This window comes from Dioscorea cayenensis, chromosome 26 (assembly GCF_009730915.1).
Source record: "Dioscorea cayenensis subsp. rotundata cultivar TDr96_F1 chromosome 26, TDr96_F1_v2_PseudoChromosome.rev07_lg8_w22 25.fasta, whole genome shotgun sequence".
Classification (NCBI taxonomy): domain Eukaryota; kingdom Viridiplantae; phylum Streptophyta; class Magnoliopsida; order Dioscoreales; family Dioscoreaceae; genus Dioscorea; species Dioscorea cayenensis.
The window spans coordinates 1,168,786-1,186,546 of NC_052496.1; the positions used below are offsets into that span (position 1 = coordinate 1,168,786).

At 36.9% G+C, this 17,761-nt stretch overlaps 3 protein-coding genes across 6 annotated transcripts; 1 reads left to right on the plus strand and 2 right to left on the minus strand.

The window, feature by feature from the left end:
• The first annotated feature begins 754 nt into the window (after positions 1–754).
• On the plus strand, positions 755–2,775 carry LOC120253101 (UDP-glycosyltransferase 73C1-like). The gene has a single exon (XM_039261382.1). It carries the CDS (start codon positions 1,032–1,034, stop codon positions 2,571–2,573), a length of 1,542 nt encoding a protein of 513 aa, XP_039117316.1. The 5' UTR covers positions 755–1,031; the 3' UTR covers positions 2,574–2,775.
• A 104-nt stretch (positions 2,776–2,879) lies between these two features.
• On the minus strand, positions 2,880–10,680 carry LOC120253100 (carbon catabolite repressor protein 4 homolog 6-like). 4 transcript variants are annotated; one of them, XM_039261381.1, is made up of 15 exons: positions 10,434–10,680; positions 9,986–10,346; positions 9,046–9,212; positions 8,890–8,955; positions 8,441–8,493; positions 8,265–8,346; positions 8,099–8,148; positions 7,673–7,763; positions 6,249–6,341; positions 6,001–6,033; positions 5,817–5,914; positions 4,477–5,692; positions 3,924–4,009; positions 3,381–3,465; positions 2,880–3,212 (listed from the first exon to the last, which is right to left on the minus strand). In XM_039261381.1, exons 1-15 carry the CDS (start codon positions 10,662–10,664, stop codon positions 3,105–3,107), a joined length of 2,820 nt encoding a protein of 939 aa, XP_039117315.1. In that variant the 5' UTR covers positions 10,665–10,680; the 3' UTR covers positions 2,880–3,104. The 4 variants fall into 4 exon arrangements, with proteins under 4 accessions (XP_039117315.1, XP_039117313.1, XP_039117314.1 ...); XM_039261379.1 differs by having other exon boundaries at positions 10,428–10,680; XM_039261380.1 differs by having other exon boundaries at positions 5,823–5,914; positions 10,422–10,680.
• Positions 10,681–11,770: 1,090 nt separating this feature from the next.
• On the minus strand, positions 11,771–13,040 carry LOC120253175 (EG45-like domain containing protein). Its single transcript, XM_039261495.1, has 3 exons — positions 12,807–13,040; positions 12,245–12,545; positions 11,771–12,092 (listed from the first exon to the last, which is right to left on the minus strand). The coding sequence occupies exons 1-3, from the start codon at positions 12,943–12,945 to the stop codon at positions 12,086–12,088; spliced, it is 447 nt and encodes a 148-aa protein (XP_039117429.1). The 5' UTR covers positions 12,946–13,040; the 3' UTR covers positions 11,771–12,085.
• Positions 13,041–17,761: the final 4,721 nt, after the last annotated feature.

Here is a 17,761-nt window from a genome sequence, read left to right on the forward strand (position 1 = left end):
CTAGCTTTCTTCTTCCTCCATCTTTTGGTTGTATTAAACTCTTTGTAATCCTCTTTTGTTTCTAATAAAATTAGCTCTATCTGAGCTCTTTCCCCAAAAAAAAAAAAAGAGCTTGGCACTAATCAATGCATACTTATGACACCATGGATGTTACCTTAACGAGTTATTTTTGTAATATTGCAATTAATTAAGCATGTTTTATCCCCTAGAAAAGAAATTAATTAAGATGTTAAAAGGGTAACTCTATATATAATGAGAGAAGGCCGGGAGCAGCATCTAACTATATATCTAGAACTAGAAGAACCAAATCAAACAACTCTTTAGATTTCCCTTGTTGGTCATTCATCAAGCTTAGGTCACGAAGGGAATCAGAATAATGGCCGACTTAATTAAGCGGTTAAGCCCGCCAGCACAAACAAAGCAAAACCATGAGTCTTTTCAATTTCTATCCCATCGTACTAGCTACACGTAGTAGCTATATATGAAACACCGCAGCATGTATGGATAGAGACTAATTAAATCAGTTCCCGTGATTGATCACCTTTATCATCTTCTCGGTTTCTCATCCTCTAGAACCATCTGCAGCGTCCATCTATCTAATTTCCTAACTTAACTTTGAGGAGCCAAAAGTGCATGAACTTTTTAACCAGAACGATGCTCCAAATTAACCTGTACGTCAAAAACAAGAATACTGCTTATATATATATATATATATATATATATATATAGGAAAAGAAGCATGTCTGCATGCACAAAGCAGCTTTCTAGCTAGAAGCAATTACTTGCAATTTTTCCCCGGCCCAATTGTTGTCCACATCGTCAGAATTCACATAGAAGGAAACAACAATAAGGCAACAGCAGCGCTGGCCAAAGCATCAAGCACCCATTTTACCAAAGAATCAAATTATTCTCTTGGAAATCTCCCCATATATATATATATATATATATAAATGCTTATATATGATTGATTGCACTCCGTATCTTACACTCGTACGTAATATATATCCAAAGGCCCAGCTTGAAAGAGATTAATGATCAACAACGAAGTGAGGAAGAGTAGTAGTGTTGTTAATAATGGGCATGCAAGCACCCAGCTCATGAAACCTCACTTCGTTCTGGTTCCGCTGATGGCCCAGGGACACATGATCCCCATGGTTGAGCTGGCGCAGCTGATAGCGGGTCGCGGAGGCGGCGTGCTGGTTACTCTCATAACCACACCCTTGAACGCGACGAGATTGAAGACCACAATGGATCGGTTTAATAGGTCAGGACTGGCAATCCGGTTGGTGTCATTGCCATTCCCATGCAAAGAAGCCGGCCTCCCTGAGGGTTGTGAGAACATCGACGTCATAGCCTCAGCGGCCCTCGCGGTCAACTTCTTTAAGGCCACCAGCCTCATGAGACAACCACTGGAAACGTACCTACGAGAGCACAAACACTACCCAAGCTGCATAATATCCGACTCATGCCATCCTTGGACGTGGGACGTAGCACGCAGCCTCCAGATCCCACGGTTCACTTTCTTCAGCATTTGCTGCTTCACTCTCTTGTGCACACACAACATCGCTTCTCACAATGTGTTTGACACCATAACAAGCGAGAGGGAGCCTTTCTTGGTGCCAGGCCTGCAGGATAGGATTGAAGTGACCCAGGAGCAGGCGCCTGGTTTCTTCTACGGGGATCTGTGGGTGAAACTCCGGGAGGAGATCAGAGCTGCTGATAAAGCAGCGGAAGGAGTGGTGGTGAACACCTTCCGTGAGTTGGAGCCATGGTACGTGGAGAACTACCAGAAAGCCATGGGAAATAAGGTATGGACTCTGGGTCCTTTCTCGCTTTGCAACAAGGACGTCAATCATATGACAGCAAGAGGGAATGATGCTGCCATCGATGAGAACAAGTGCATGAGATGGCTTGACTCCATGAAGCCCAGAACGGTCGTGTATGTCAGCTTTGGTAGCCTGACGTTCACGTCGCCTTCGCAGCTCATGGAGGTGGGGTTGGGGTTGGAGGCCTCGCAACAGGCGTTCATCTGGGTGATCAAAGAGGTGGAGCTGTGCCGGGAGATGACCGAGTGGTTGGGAGAGGCCGGGGGTTTTGAGGAGAGGGTGAAGACCAAAGGTCTAATCATCAGGGGATGGGCGCCCCAGATGATGATACTGTCTCACCCGGCCATTGGAGGATTTGTGACGCATTGTGGTTGGAATTCATTGATGGAGGCCATCTCCATGGGCTTGCCTGTGATAACATGGCCGCATTTTGCTGATCAGTTCCTTAATGAGAGGTTCATTGTGGAAGTGCTGAGAACTGGAGTGCCAGTAGGAGTTGATGTTCCAGTCACCTGGGGTCTGGAAACCTCTCATGTTTATGTGACGAGAGATGGCGTAGAGAAGGCCATGAGGAGTTTGATGGATGGTGGCGAAGAAGGAGCACAGAGGAGGGAGCGAGCGAGGCAAGTTTCAGTGACGGCCAAGAAGGCAATGGAACAAGGGGGATCATCGTACGAGAACATAACCATGTTCATGCAACAATTCTCACACCATCCTCCTGCTGCTCCTCCTCCTGCTGCAGTATGATCGATCTCTTCTTTAATTGCATGCCCTATATATATATAATATATGGTGTCAATTACAAATAATTCATTCATAACCTGGAGTGGAGCTGTTTGTCATCATCAGTACCATTTTGGAAATGTGATCAGCGATGCACTCAAGGATGCATGATAGTCCAACTTGTAATTACAAGTTCGGAATTGAATATCCCATCCAAACTCCCAAATTTACAGTTCAAACTAAATAAACACAGCTAATCAATCTAGTGAAATCGCTGTACTCTAGGCCTGCAGCACCTCAGGCCAGTGAAAATACAACAAGTGTACGGTGAGCTAAAATAGCATATCAATTTACTCCAAAGAAGCCCACCCAAAAGGGCCAAAACATATCATCCAAATCCCCTCCATATATAGATGACGCACGAATAAAAGTTCCAACCGGCCCCATCTAGTAATTGATATAAATAAATATTCCATTACCAACGGACAAGATTGCATACAATATATTTTATATTATAAATTTTGTAGACCAGACCACAGCTAATTCAATGCAGCACTATGTGGGCGTCTGGCTTATGTTGACATCCTGACACAATCTACTAGCTCGAGGAGGTGCTAGGAATGCAAGTTGACAAACCAGAGCAAGATGGTCGCTTCCCCATTTCTACAAGGCAAGGTGACATGATTATATATATATATATATATATTAATCTCATTAATATGAGAGCACTTGGCAAGAGAAAATCTAAAAAACAGAAGGGTTGGCTCTACTGGTCAATATTAATATTAGACAATTATGAACAAGAATAAAGAAAGTAAAGAATGAAGATACCTGAGTTGGAAAACCAGGAGTTCGTTGCAAAACATGCTTTGGGATTGTATCAAGAACTTTGACAATCTGGAGACCTTCAGAGTACCTAGATTGAAGGATTTCCTCTAAAGGTTATTATGGTGGCCTTTAATGAGTATTTTATAAACACTACAGAACATGAATGTAATAAACCAAAAATGAGCAGACTATGTACTTTCGGAGACAAAACAAACAATGTATGCCAACCAAATAAAACCACAAATCAAACTGTCTGGCGTCAATAACTCATAATCTAGCTCCTCTAACCCCCTCTAATTCTTGATTTCTGCTTGCTACATGTATAAAAACAAATACATTAAAGTAATCAAAGCATTTTCTCAACATGAAAATAGTTAAAAGAGAAAAGCAAAAGGATTCAATTGCCGAAGCCTGATTTTTGAAAAAAAAAATTATAATGAGGTAGGAGACTGTGAAACGCATCATAAACTATAAAGTGAAGACGGAGGAGAGAATCGTATATCTATCCATAAGTAAACTACAAATAAGATTGACTTCACCACTAACCATATATAGTCAACTGTGCCCATAAACTGTCTATGGTAACTGGTAACTTGAGGTTCCCCGCTCATGTCCTTGGTTCCAGCATAATCCTGCAAAGAAGAATATGATAGGAATAAAGACTTTGGTAAAATGACAAGAAATTTCCATCCAAAGACATAAAATTGACAGAGTTGAGGGATGCAATTTGGCAGTTGGAGTTTGATGTTGCTGGAGTACCAAGTGCAGCGTGCTTTAAAGAGGTCATAATGTGACTGCAAATTCTGGGCCATATTGCATTAAATATAATGCAGAAGAACCACTAGAGCGGAGGAAATCAAATGTGTTCAAGTAACACACATCTTCACCACATAATTTGGAAAAGAAACATTCTAGCATGGTAACACATTTTGAACAGAAACATTTTAGCATAATTAAAAACTAAATAAAATAAAAATAGTCATAAATGGATGCAAAAACGTAATTATCAAACCTATAATGGGTCCTTAATTTCGCAATATGAAAGCCAAAAAAATTACAGATGAACAATGAAATGACAATAACTGGACAGGATTTCTACCTTGACATCTCGGTATGCACTTCGCAACCTCAAATTATGTTCAACAAAATCACGCTCTGCATTTCCTGAAGCAGTTTCAATTTCCATTGGAGTCCAGAGGAAAGGGTCATATGACAAGTCACAGTATGGTGGAACTGTCATAGGCGTAGTATCCTTCTGATTCTCCATGTGTGATGCATCTGACTCAGACTTATGCAGTTCATTAGATTCTACAATCTGACGTGATACACCCAAAACACCCATTCTTTCACATTCATCAACAATTGGAGATGAATGAGATTGTTCTGAATATATATTATCACTAAATGCAGGCTCATCCTCATTCCCAAGCAGCTCCTTAATAAAATTGGGATCAGAACTCTCCTCTGACATGCATAGATCAACCATCACACTGTCACCATGACAAACACCAATATGCTTTTCTGATTTGCTCCTACTAAATACACCTTCATGTACAGATTCCTCTGAGGCCTGATTTTCATCTTTATCAATTGGTTGTATAGACTTCTGATGGGAATTATTATCCTTTGAAGTAGCACATGCTGTAATAAATGCTGAAGTTTCCCCCAACAGGCCTGCAGTTCCCTTTCCACCATCAGGAGTTGCATCCTGAATCTTCAACTCTCCAACTTGCTTCAAAGAAAGTCCTAATATTAGATTTCCATCTAACACATCCAGTGATGAATCTGATAAACCCTGAGACAACACAGCATCCTTACAGGATGACTTCGAGTCCAGACTATCTTCTATCAATTTGTCATATATAGCAGATTTTGCTGGAGGAAAATGTACATTTGGCATATTTCGAATAGAGCGAACAGGATCAGTAACACTACCATTTTGATGTAACTCTCCAGAAAATGGTCCATTGCGACCAGAAACTGTCTGCACATGAGGCTGTTGCACATTAGTTTCTACAATGGTGGGGGTCTTGCTTGGCTGGTTGGAACTTCGAATATTTTCACCTTGTGGATCACCAAGCCCATGCAAAGCTTTAGCATCAAAAACCTTGCTTATATCATTGATGCACTGGTTGTCAGACGAAGGCCCCCCAGACATGTCTACCAGCTGAGTTGAAGCTTGGATGGGTTCTGCTCTTGAAGATGTATCTCTCAGACAATTATCAGAATTGTTCTGGTGGTCGGTGTTTGGGTAGTTACTGCCTCGGCCTCCACTACTTGTCAATGTACTAGAGCAATTTGCTGGAGCTTGAGCACTGCAATCATGTCATTTCTCAAGACTCATTACTTTTGTTTTAACGTCTTACTTCATTCAGAATTGTAAAAGCGAACTTATAAAATCAAAAGCTTAAAAAACAAAGATATGGGTATAGATAAAACCTATACATGTTAGGAGCAGAATATGATCGCGGTGTATACAATAAGTTTGCGGAGAGCTGGCCTGACACCTGATTCCGAGCAAGTCCCGACAAACTTAACTGCAAAATGTAATGGATGAAGATTCTACAGTGAAAAATGTTGAGATAAACTATGGCTATACAAACCCAAGGAGATATTTTTATACCTTTTGTTCTAAAATATAATTGTACAGTGAGCTCTGCCAAAATTAAAAAAATTGTGTCAGTATAATACACAGGAATGACAAGAAGAAAGGTGAAAGGGAAAAAGTTTCATGATTGAGAAAATAATAAAAAATAAGTGCACCACAAATCATCATCGAGTTTATTATATCATATGGAAATCTAACTAAACTAGAATCTGCCTCCAATCAGCCAATAGAAATACAGGTGCCATCAGGAAAGCAAAACCTACCTTGGGTGTACAATTGAAATCACCACAAATAACAACAGGAGCATTATTCCAGTGTCTAGAAACAGCATAAGCTTTATCAAGGAGCATCCTGACCTGTTCAGAAGCTGAAGTAAATATGTGGTAATTGAACTGTGCTTTCATAGTCTAATTAGGCAACCTATCTAAGCTGAAAATACATGACATAAAAGAAATTAAAAAAAATTACAACTTAAGAAATTGAGATACAACTAAGATAATTCAATAACTAGACAAAAATTACAAACAATGAACTCATGCCTATTAGATGTCAATACAAAATATTATAAAAGCCTGATTAAACTCAAAAACCTTAAACTGCTAGGATGAGACCTAGGCCTATATATATTCAAATCTATATTTACCAAAGTAATCGACATGAGACTATTAATTACTTTAATTGCCCCCTTTGAAGTGTGTTACTATATTTTTACTAATGACATTGCAAACAACCCAAATTAAACTTTGTACCATGTTAGATGCAAAACAAACATATTATCCAAACTAATCTATATTTACCAAATTAACCAATGTGAGACTATAGGTTTATTTGGTTGGGGAATAGTACTTATTCCCTAGCCAAACACCATACAAACCCTTTTTCTCCTTTTGTAAGAGATAAAAAAAACTATATATGTTTAATAATTAAATTTTTAAAAATATTAAATATTAATAAATGCTCATTATTCTTTATAAGTACAAATCTTACATCTTAAAAGATATAAATTTTTTGGCATTAATTAAATCAAAATTTGTCAATTAGATAAAAGTTTTCCCTTAAATCTAATATTTGAAATTTTTTTATTAATCCTGCACTTCTAATAATGCCATACACATTTTAACCATATCTAAACCAAGTGCTATCCTGATAGATTCCTTAAATAATCTAGCACAAAACAATTCAGGTAACTAAACAAAGAAACATCTAAGGTTAGAACCAGTTCAAGGATAATATGTGCACAATGTTCGGATTTCTGGTTTGATCATCATTAGGGATCTAATTTCTCACCAAAGTCAGGTAGGTTATCAGTTAGATAAAAAATGATTAGAAATAAGGAAACTCTTGTTAAAGATATTTCAAAAATACAAAAAGTGTTGGTCACCAAGAAAACATATAGATATTTTCTGGTCAAAGCAACTGTATTTAGAATTGGAAATTAAATAAAATAAAGCCTTGCACCTCAAAGAAGATTGTGGCAACTATTGCATAACTAAACAATAGGAAAAATTATCTGCATATGTATATACTGCCTGATGAGATGGCCAGAATTAATCAGAAAACACCCATCATTAATCTATTCAGAGGCAAATGCTTATCTTACAGTTAAATCCCAGAATAAATAAGGGAAAAAGAAGAATGGCGTAGATAAAAGAAGATCGGGCATTTGAATCCACCAAGGACTGTGTACCTGCCCAATTTTGATTTCTCCTCTTTTCGGATTGTAAAGAACGTGGATGTTGCATATGACAACCAGGTTAGTGCCACCTAAGTGATTAGAGCTGCAGATATGACTCACTCTTAGAGATTCAAGTAAGTATATGGTACTCTGAATTATTCAACCAGCTACTTGGATAGACTATCATGTAACTAAATCTGCATGCCAAATACAATTCCAAATGGAAAAGACCATAAGATCAAAACTAAAAGAAACATAAAACCTAGAGAAATCACTACATTCTATTCAAACATGAGACAATCCTCCTCAATATATGCAAATACATATGTACATTAAATTTAGCTTCCAAGCATGGTAAACTCAAGACTGACTTTTGGACAATGGAAACCAGAAGTTGTACCAAAACAAAAAATAATTTTCACAGAATTTGAAAAGTACCTTCCAGGTAAAGAATTTGCTGAACTTCCCATCAGGTTTTGACTCTTGGACTGGCAAAAGAAAAGAATGCCCCCATATTTTAAATGACACAGTGCAATGTTATCTAATGAGAAATGTATGAAGCAAATTGATGAGAACCAAAAAAAAAAAGCTGTGGGCTAAATACCTCCAAGACAAGAATTTGGGCAACATTATCACGAAGTCCAAGCTTACAGTACTCAATGTTCTCCTCATGCCGCAACTGAAACCTGAATAAATTATTGCAAAAAGTCATTTCCAGCATACATCAAGAACTATAACAATAAACAATTGGAGATGCATTACCAAGATAAGAAGTCATACCTATTTGTCTGCCAGAAAACTGCACATCCATCAACAGCCATGCCAGTGCGCATCTGTGTGATTCAAGTAAACGTAGAGAAAAAAAAAACAAGCAGAATATTTTAGCTTCTCAAAAACAAACATGACAATAATGTATTTTAACAATTGCCATAAAGTTATTTCAAATTTTCAATGGTTTAACAAAGCAGGATAATAGTTGATACTGTTAAAAGCATCGCACAAAACCTTTGGGGGAAAAAGAAATTTAATATATGTGTAAGAATGGAAGCCTACCCATCCAAATGAGACTGACAAAGTGGAGAAATGATGCAAAAACATAATAAGTCACCAGATTCTTTCCATGCCCCTACTAATTGAACTAAAGAAAGATCAGGCTTCATCACTTATCACAGACTATTTAACAAGTTTATCAGCTCAAAAGTGTTTAAAAAGGAGAAAAAGACAAAAACCTTCCAAATACCAGTATAGCCTCGACGCGCTAGCTCCTCTTCCAGGTCATGAAAATGATCAACCTCCTAAAACCAGTATTAGGAAAGGAGTGACTTACATAAACATTCAAACAGTATATGAGAGACGGTGAGAACTAAAAATACTTTAACAAACACCTGAAGACAAATAATGTCAGCAGCCCATAAGCCAAACTCTAACAATATCCTTCTTTTTCTCCATTCCCAATCCAAAATACGATGAGGAATGTGAAAATAAAGTTTGGATCGATGATCTCTTGCAAGATAGTCCGCAAGGATATTGTAAGACATCACTGTAAATCTCTCTGAAAAAGGAATATAAACAAAATAAAAACTTAGTTGGCTTCTTTGATAATTTATTCTTTTAGAAGAACAAATCAAATATATATCACCAAAACAGGATAGTTTAAGCAATATGGTTGTAAGGGTGTTGTGACCCAATAAATGGAAGAATGAGACTCTCATGGTGGGCACATTCATCAAAGTATGTATCATGGCACCAGAGCTTCGAAGGTGCCTGAGTAGGTTGTTGAAGTAGGTCAATGAACAGATGGGACACACAAGTCTATGATAAGCATTCACAGGTTTCAGTGCAAAAATTAGACAATTATTTACCCAAATCACATAAAGGACTTGGGACAGACAGCAGGGATACAGTTTTAGGCAGTTACAACACAGATAGTTTTCCCTGCTGGGAAGAACACTCATAGGTAAAGTTATTTATTGAGTTCACCCACTAGCACCATTAAAATAGAAGTCTTCAACTACTGTAATCATCATGAAACATCAATCAGCCTGTTTCACTAGTTTCAAGCTTCAGATAAGACATAGATGCATCATGCAGCAGGTCAAAGTAATGGTTTCAAAATCTCCAATAAGACGTGAGCAGTGACCTTTGACAAGGCCACTCTCCTCTAAATATCCCACTGAAAGGAAAACGAACCAAACTTCTAAGTATAACCACAACGTAAAGCTAGAATTAGAGTTCAAGAAGTTTTGACATAGGGCCATTAGAGATGGCATCGATTCAATTAACATAAAAAGGGAAACAGAGAGAATTTACATCAAGGAAAATTACCACATTGAGGCGGGGGCTGCGACTGTGAGAAAACCCAATAACGGTGATCCGCTGGCTTTGGCTGCGGCGTTGGCCTCCTGAAGGGTGGAGGAAAAGGCCGATAGTATGGGGGAGGCTGACTAAATGGCGGCGGGGGGAAAGGAACGAAATTTGGCGGCGGTGGCCACGACTGGAAGGATTGGTATGGAGGTCCTCGAGGAACCCAAGCTTTCCCACTACAGCCGTGGCGGTACACAAAATTGGCATCACTCACGGTCCTGATATGCGAATCCCCGCTGACAAAACTACCGAAGCGACCTCCTCCACCGTCCGACGGCGGGGGGTCGCAGAAGCCCCGGCACCATGGGTTCCGGCTTCGTGTCTGTAGAAAAATACAGCAATCAGAGTTGATACCTGGTTTGAGGGCCAAGGGGAGAAAGGAAGCTGGGATGCGCACCATTACCCTTACGTTAGCGCGGGAAAAGGACATGGCGGCGGAGAGGCATTGAAGATGATGAGATCCTAATGGCATAACCTTGTTATCAATATAGTTCAAGACGGGCAAAGGAGATGCGCAACATCGATCGCTCGATCGCGCGCGCCGCCCGGTGAGTTTCCAAGGATTGGCGCTTCGTTGGCGCTGGAGCTTGAGAGTATTCGGAAACGAAGAACCGCCGATCCCGAGGCAACCAACAATCATGATCCGAGCGTCCGTATAAAATGTATAATCCAGTTGCCGGGCTGGTCAATGTATAGATAGATGATATTCACCATTTAGTTTAATATATTTAAATGAGTGAAAAATTCAAACAAGTGTAAATCTTAAGGCTTGAGCTGGAGAGATGATTTTAGAAATATCTACCATTATTGTTTTAAATTTATCTACCGTAATTGATAATTTTTATTTAACATATAAGGTGCGACTAATCCATTTTTATTAAAATAAAATTATTTGCTTGGATAACAATAAATTTTATTACAGATTATACAAGGTTGGTTGCGTGCTTTCCTCTCATTTTTGTAATTTATTTTCTAATAAAAATAAATAAATCATATTTCAATAAGACAAAAATTCCAATAATTATTTATTGTGAAAAATATTGTTATCCCAACCAAGTGTTTTTCTACTCTTTCTAGTAGCACTCTTCTCTGAAATATTTCTTGCATTTAAGGCATAAAATTCAGAATCTTAGTGGAACGCTGACACAAAAAATAAAAATGTTTAAAAAATCAATATTTTTCGCATAGAAGCCCCTCTATAAACATGCATTTATCTTTACTAATTTTGTAATTAATTTAATAATTTTTTATTTTTATTTTTTTTAATAAATTAAGTGGCATGCATTTATCTTCACTAACTTTGTAATTAATTTAATTATTTTTTATTTTAAATTTTTTTTAATAAATTAAGGGCGACAGCTAGCCCCCCTCCAAAACCAGCTGCCCGACCCGTCCCGCTCCAACCACAGCCCGCATGGGCTGGTCCATTTAGGCCCGTCTCCAAACGGATCTATATAAAACCAACCCAACCGATTTATTTTAATTGGTAAGGCGGGCCGACCTAGCGGGTTAGGCCCAAATCGACAGCTCTAATTGGAACCCAGAAAAATCAATTGTAATGTAAGGTATTCCTTAAATGACACATTCTTAAACTTAATTTTGGATTTCTCAATTTTTAATAAATATTGTCAAAAATAGCATTTAGACGTCAAGCATTTAATTTATTAAAAAAAATCCCACCCTCAAGTCAAGACTTCCAACAGGAGTTATTTAAAAGATAGCAAAACGTCAAAATTTAGATAGCCGGACTTCTTTCTTTATTCATTCTCCTTCAATCACGCATGTAATTCTTCCATTTGTGCAGCAGCTCTCACATGCAATCTTTTATGTAAAGCTCAACAAAAACGCATACAAAAAGCAAATAGAGAAATAAAAATGATATATATATAATAATTGATTGACTAGGATTTGCATGTGAATTAACAACATGGAGAGTAGCTAGCTCTAAACAAACTTCGAGCACTGATCACATGATCATACAGCGAATCGGGCACAAAGACCAAGAGCTATCCACCGCTAAATTGCCGCTACACATGCCGGCCCCTGAATGAAAAGTCTATGTCATACCCTGCAAGCAAAGCAATTGTCAATTAATTTATAACGTCCGAGGAAACCTATGCAAAAAAATTAAGGAAAAAAATATATATATATATATCTAGAGAGAGAGAGAAAGAGAGCAACATTTATGAAATTATGTACTCCAATTACAATGGAACTCACACTGCAAATTCAACGTTGATGACTGGAGCAGAGAGGGTGGAAATCTTCCGAAAGGCTTGTTTGGAGAGGACTATGGTGGTGTCGTTAGCCGAAGGGCTGGAATGCAGCACGGTGCCACGGTCAAGCACAAGTACCCGCACGGTGCTGTCCGCCAGACAAGCCCCTGGAGTAGCTGAGCTCAGGCACCGAACTATGTACTCACGGCCACAAGCAGCGCCATTGTCCCAGATCCCCTCACCTACAGCCGCAAACAAACTGTCCGCCGGGAACTGACCAGGGTCCCCATTAAAGCACGCCGTTGCTGTACCCGATCGATATATATATATATATTCATCCATCTCACCAAATTAACACGTATGCATGTGTGTACATATATGATGGTGCATGCAGTGGGTGTGTGTTATATATAAATATATATATATATATATATAGATGATCAATAGTACTAATTTCATGATCCATTGATTAGTTCCAAATTAGAGGCCAGAATTATATATATGGCCTTCTGCTTTGATGAATAAAATGGGAATATATATATATATATATATGTTGTGAAACTTACGGTTGTATGGAGGGCCGTAAGATGCAGCAGTCCCAACGTCTGCAAGCGTAGAGCAGGGCAGCAGTGACAGCACAATCATGAACAGGAAGAACCATGGGAAAAAATGGTACTGGTGCTCAGGCTGAAAAATATTTGCCATTTCTCAACCTCGCGCAAGAGATATCTAGAGAGAGAGAGAGATAGACAGATATATCTGTATCACTGTATGTGGTCGGTCAATGTCCTCCTCATTTAATAATAATTAATTAATTGTGAGGGGCACTGGAAGGAGAATTAAATAATGGCATTAATCATATTTAATGAATTAATAAAGAATTAATTAATGCCCCAAAAACTCCCATTGGGCACCATTCATATTGCGTATACTAGTACATATTGCGGTTACTCAACCGTTCCTTAAATTAAAGCCAGCACGCTTCCCTGCCTCGATCCCGCCCAGGCAGGGAGATAGAGGTCAACAGGTCATTGTTTGTTTATTTATATTTTTAAATATATATAGACTAGTCAATGATAATTTTATTAATTTTATTAATTTTATTAAAAATTTTATTATATTAACTATTGATACCACATGTGACCAATTATTTCTTGGCTCACTTTTAATATATTTTAATAATTTATTCACTTTTATTTTATTTTTTATAAAAAATCGATAGAAAACCATAAATTAATAGAAGTTGTGTTAATTTGTTTAAAAGGAATTAGTCTCAATATTCTTTGCTTCTAATCTGATCAAATCTTTGCTTTGAATCATGTTTCACGAGACTTAACGTGCTAGCAATTAAAAGCAAAAGAATTAGAAATTAAGTCATCATCACTCTTTCATATGTAACTAGCTAGTTGGTAACATAGTTTCAAATTAGGGGGCCGGCCGGATGATCAAGTAAGAATTAGTAGTTAGTAGGTTAACATAGGTTAACAAACCAGACACACACGTCATGCCGATGAATTTATTTTACTTCTTTTTTTTCCTAAAATTTAGTTTTTGAGAAAATTGATTTTTACTCTTTCAATGGCTGAATCCCTGCCTTTCCACAGCTTCTGGAAGAGGGATGATTATTCAGAAGGAAAGCAACTGCATCTATAGCAACCTTCCCATTCCAAATTAAAGAAGGGTACGTAAGTTAATTTTAACAACTCCATCATATATACTCATACTAGCTAGCATATAAAACAGACACATTGATCTATATACACACAACAGGAGATGCAAACGAATATACATATATGTTCATATATACACAACGCTAATATACAATTATCTTGGATAAGGATTAATATTCAGCATATATATATATATTAGGAGTTGGAGGGAGAATCATATAAATTGGCATGCAGTGGTTGAAAGCATTGATAGTCAAAGCTAACCATTGATTAGTTGGTGTGATAAAAAAAAAATTTCGGTTATCAACTTTGTTTTATTTTGTATTATTTTATTCCTATTTTGTCAAGGTATTTTTTTTAAAAAAAAGAGTAAACTATATTCATTAATATATTATAGTATTTAATATTTTTAATAACAGTTTGATTTTCTGATAAAAATTATATCATAATAACCATAAGCATGCACAAAAATATGTTTTTTAAGTAGAGAGTATGTGTGGCCATGCATGCACGTGGGGAAAGTGATCGGATGAGAATTAATGAGAAAAGAGATGACATGTGTACAATAAAGGGTAATTTTTCATGTGGTCACCATGTTATGGCTGATTTTCATTTTGGTCATTGTGTTTCAATTTGTATCTTTTTGGTCATTAGATATTGATTTGTTTTCATCGGAATAACGTTTGGGGTTTTCCGGCCAATTTTAAATGATGTGGCAGTCGGAAATGCCACGTTGTTTTATTTTAATATTTTCTTTCATCATAGCTGGAGAGAGCACATCAGCCGGATGCTGACTCAACTTACTTAATCCTGAAAATAAAGTAAGCGATGTGGCATTTCCGACTGCCACATCATTTAAAATTGACCGAAAAACCCCAAGTGATCTCTTGGTGAAAACAATTCAATATCGAATGACAAATAAGGTAGAAATTGAAACACAATAACCAAAATGAAAATCAGTCATAACACGGTGACCACATGAAAAATTTCCCCGCACAGTAAGTTGGGATATATAACATGGTCTATAACCTATTTTAAGTACAAAGATAAAGTAGTAAAGGCCAAAACACATGACACTCTTAATATTAGAGTACATATATATACATATATATATATATATATATATACATATATATATATATATATATATATATATATATATTTCACGCCCCAAACTCGGCTTGTCGGACCCGATGCGTCGGCAATCAGCCTCATACCCATAAGGTGTGGACCCTGTAGCCATGCAAGAACCCAGAGCTTGTCTTAAAACAAAATATACAATCTAATATAACTGTAAATTCCAAAAGTCAAAGTCCTAAATATACAAAATTTACAAAATACAAGATTAGAGTTTACAATACAAACAAAGAAATTTGAGCTCAAACTACACAAGGGTCAAGTAAGTTTGCTACTTGTTTACTCCTAGTAAGCTATTATACTCCTGATCTGAAAAAAAAAAAAAATTAACAACCAGATTATGAGCTTGGCAGCCCAATAAGTAACTCACTAAAAAAATCGGGATCATGTAGAGTTTCAAATATTCAAAATCATGAATGAATAATAAAACATAGATAATGTTTGCAAAACATATTTCGACAAATCAGACTGAGTCAACGGAATACAAATTATATGATATTAAAAAATATGTCTCCTAATTTACTATAGCTAAAACAAAATATCAGAGATCATTTGTTTAAACTCAGGTGACCCAAGCCAAAATTTCAAAGCTCATTTGTTTATCCTCGGTGACCAGAGCCAGATTATCAAAAACTGTTATTTTTCACCAACGACATGGTCCAAAACTATAGTCCCTTATCAGAGTTTTATGTCGACATGGTCAGTGTTTAATCACCGGTGACAGCACTGACAGGGCTAGTGCTTAGTTTATCAGAGTTTTATGTCGACATGGTCAGTGTTTAATCACCGCTATAAGGATACTAAACACATTTATATAACTTATAGCGCCCAAAATGTTCCACCGCTATAAAATTTATAGTGACAAATATTTCCATCGTTACAGATAATTGTGCAGCTCTAACCCTAATAGATGGGATAGCGGCAAAAATGTATATTTATCGCAAAAAAACATATAGCGACCAAGAATTTAGTTGCTAATTGGATATCCGCGCTATAGTGGTATTAGGGCTAAAATGGGGCTTATAGCGACAGACTTTTTCCACTGCTATAAATCTTATTTCTTACAATTTGAGGTGGAGATGAGGTAGAATCACTAGGATACGATAGATAGGGTTCAACATAAAAACATAAGATATTAAACAAATAGGAAATATTAATATAAACATATGTATTTAAAATTTAAATTTTAAGTTTAAGTTTAGCAGCTGGGCTGGGATCTAATTAAGGAGTGGGTTCCACAGTTAAACTTTCGGCATTTATATTATGAGGACTGACTGACCAACGACAACTTGCTGCCCAAAAGAACACTTTTACCTGCAGGTGCATGCGCATGTGAAATTTGATAGGTGTTTCTTTATAGCTGATATAAAACCTTTTTTTAGTAACATCATAAACTTGATATAAATAAACACATTTATGTTTAGATGATAAGAGTCAAGCATACATCTGAATGAGGTAATTCATTAATAATTCAACCAGCCTCAATTAAAGAAAGTTGTTCACAAGGATGACTATCGATCGGCAGTGATTTTGGGATTGACAATATATAATAAATAGTTCTACAATCAACAAAAGGAAACATTAAAGTCAATTTTTGTGGAGTACAATAGACAAAATCAAAGGTTGGCATTAAATCTGCATTCACTAACCATAAAAAGCACTTAAGACACGCATGCATGAAGATTCAACATCAATAACAGTTACCATATATATATAGATATATATATATATCAGGAATGGTGAATCAGTGAATGTGAGTTACTACTTATGAATCAAGATTCATGAACATTGTCTGAGGAGCAAAACATATGCACTTATAAGCATCTCCATACTGCATACCTTTGGACCTCATCAAGCTAACATGCTGGAACCTGTGAGCATATTAATTTATACGAGCGTATTATATGAGAAAAATATATATGATGAAACACTTTGATTGTTAATATATATATATATATATATATATCCGGCCAGGATCTGTATTGTGTTTCACGTTTGTCTGGAATGCAGCTGTGGAAATTAATCTGTGTTGGGGGATCTCCACCTAATCACTCGGTAGCCTAATTAACACATATATGGTTGTTTTCTTTTATAGCCAGACAATTAACCAGAATTCTATGGGGAAATCAAGATGAAGTGATCACTTGAGATAGAATCTTCATGGCAACCTCATTGCTTGTTAATCATTATAATATATATGTAAATTACATCACAAATATCACAAATTGTGCATGCGTGCTGTCACGCCCCGAGCCCAAGGCATTGACAAACGGCCGTATACCCATAAGGTCGAGACCCAATGGACATACCATGCCTCAATATCTGTCTTACAAAAATAAGATATAACAAGGTAATAACATCACAAGAACATAAGAATTTAAGGGATACAATAACTAGGTTCACAATTATGATACATGGAAACTAAAAGTACAAGGTTCAAAACTTAAACAATTAACAGATCCAAGTTCACAACAGAAAGACTATTTACATGATAACCAACTGGTGTTCGCTGAACGGTCTCCGCTAAGCTATCCCCCACACACTTACTTCTGATCTGAAAAGGATAAAATCAATGTTTATGAGCTTGACATCCCAGTAAGCAACCATTAAAAATATAGGGATCACAAAGCTCAATAATTTCACAAAACATGCTTAAGTGTAATATTGTACAATAAGTATCAGAAATAAAACTCAGAATTCAGAGTATTTCAACA

Coding starts and splice junctions, on each gene's coding strand:
- LOC120253101 (XM_039261382.1), top strand. CDS start 1,032: ATGATCAACAACGAAGTGAGGAAGAGTAGTAGTGTTGTTAATAATGGG.
- LOC120253100 (XM_039261378.1), bottom strand. CDS start 10,664: ATGATTGTTGGTTGCCTCGGGATCGGCGGTTCTTCGTTTCCGAATACT. Junction 6,342..7,672: donor GAGAAATCAAAATTGGGCAG/GTACACAGTCCT, acceptor GCTTCTGAACAG/GTCAGGATGCTCCTTGATAA. Junction 4,010..4,476: donor GTGCATACCGAGATGTCAAG/GTAGAAATCCTG, acceptor TCTTCTTTGCAG/GATTATGCTGGAACCAAGGA.
- LOC120253175 (XM_039261495.1), bottom strand. CDS start 12,945: ATGGCAAATATTTTTCAGCCTGAGCACCAGTACCATTTTTTCCCATGG. Junction 12,546..12,806: donor TTACGGCCCTCCATACAACC/GTAAGTTTCACA, acceptor GATCGGGTACAG/CAACGGCGTGCTTTAATGGG.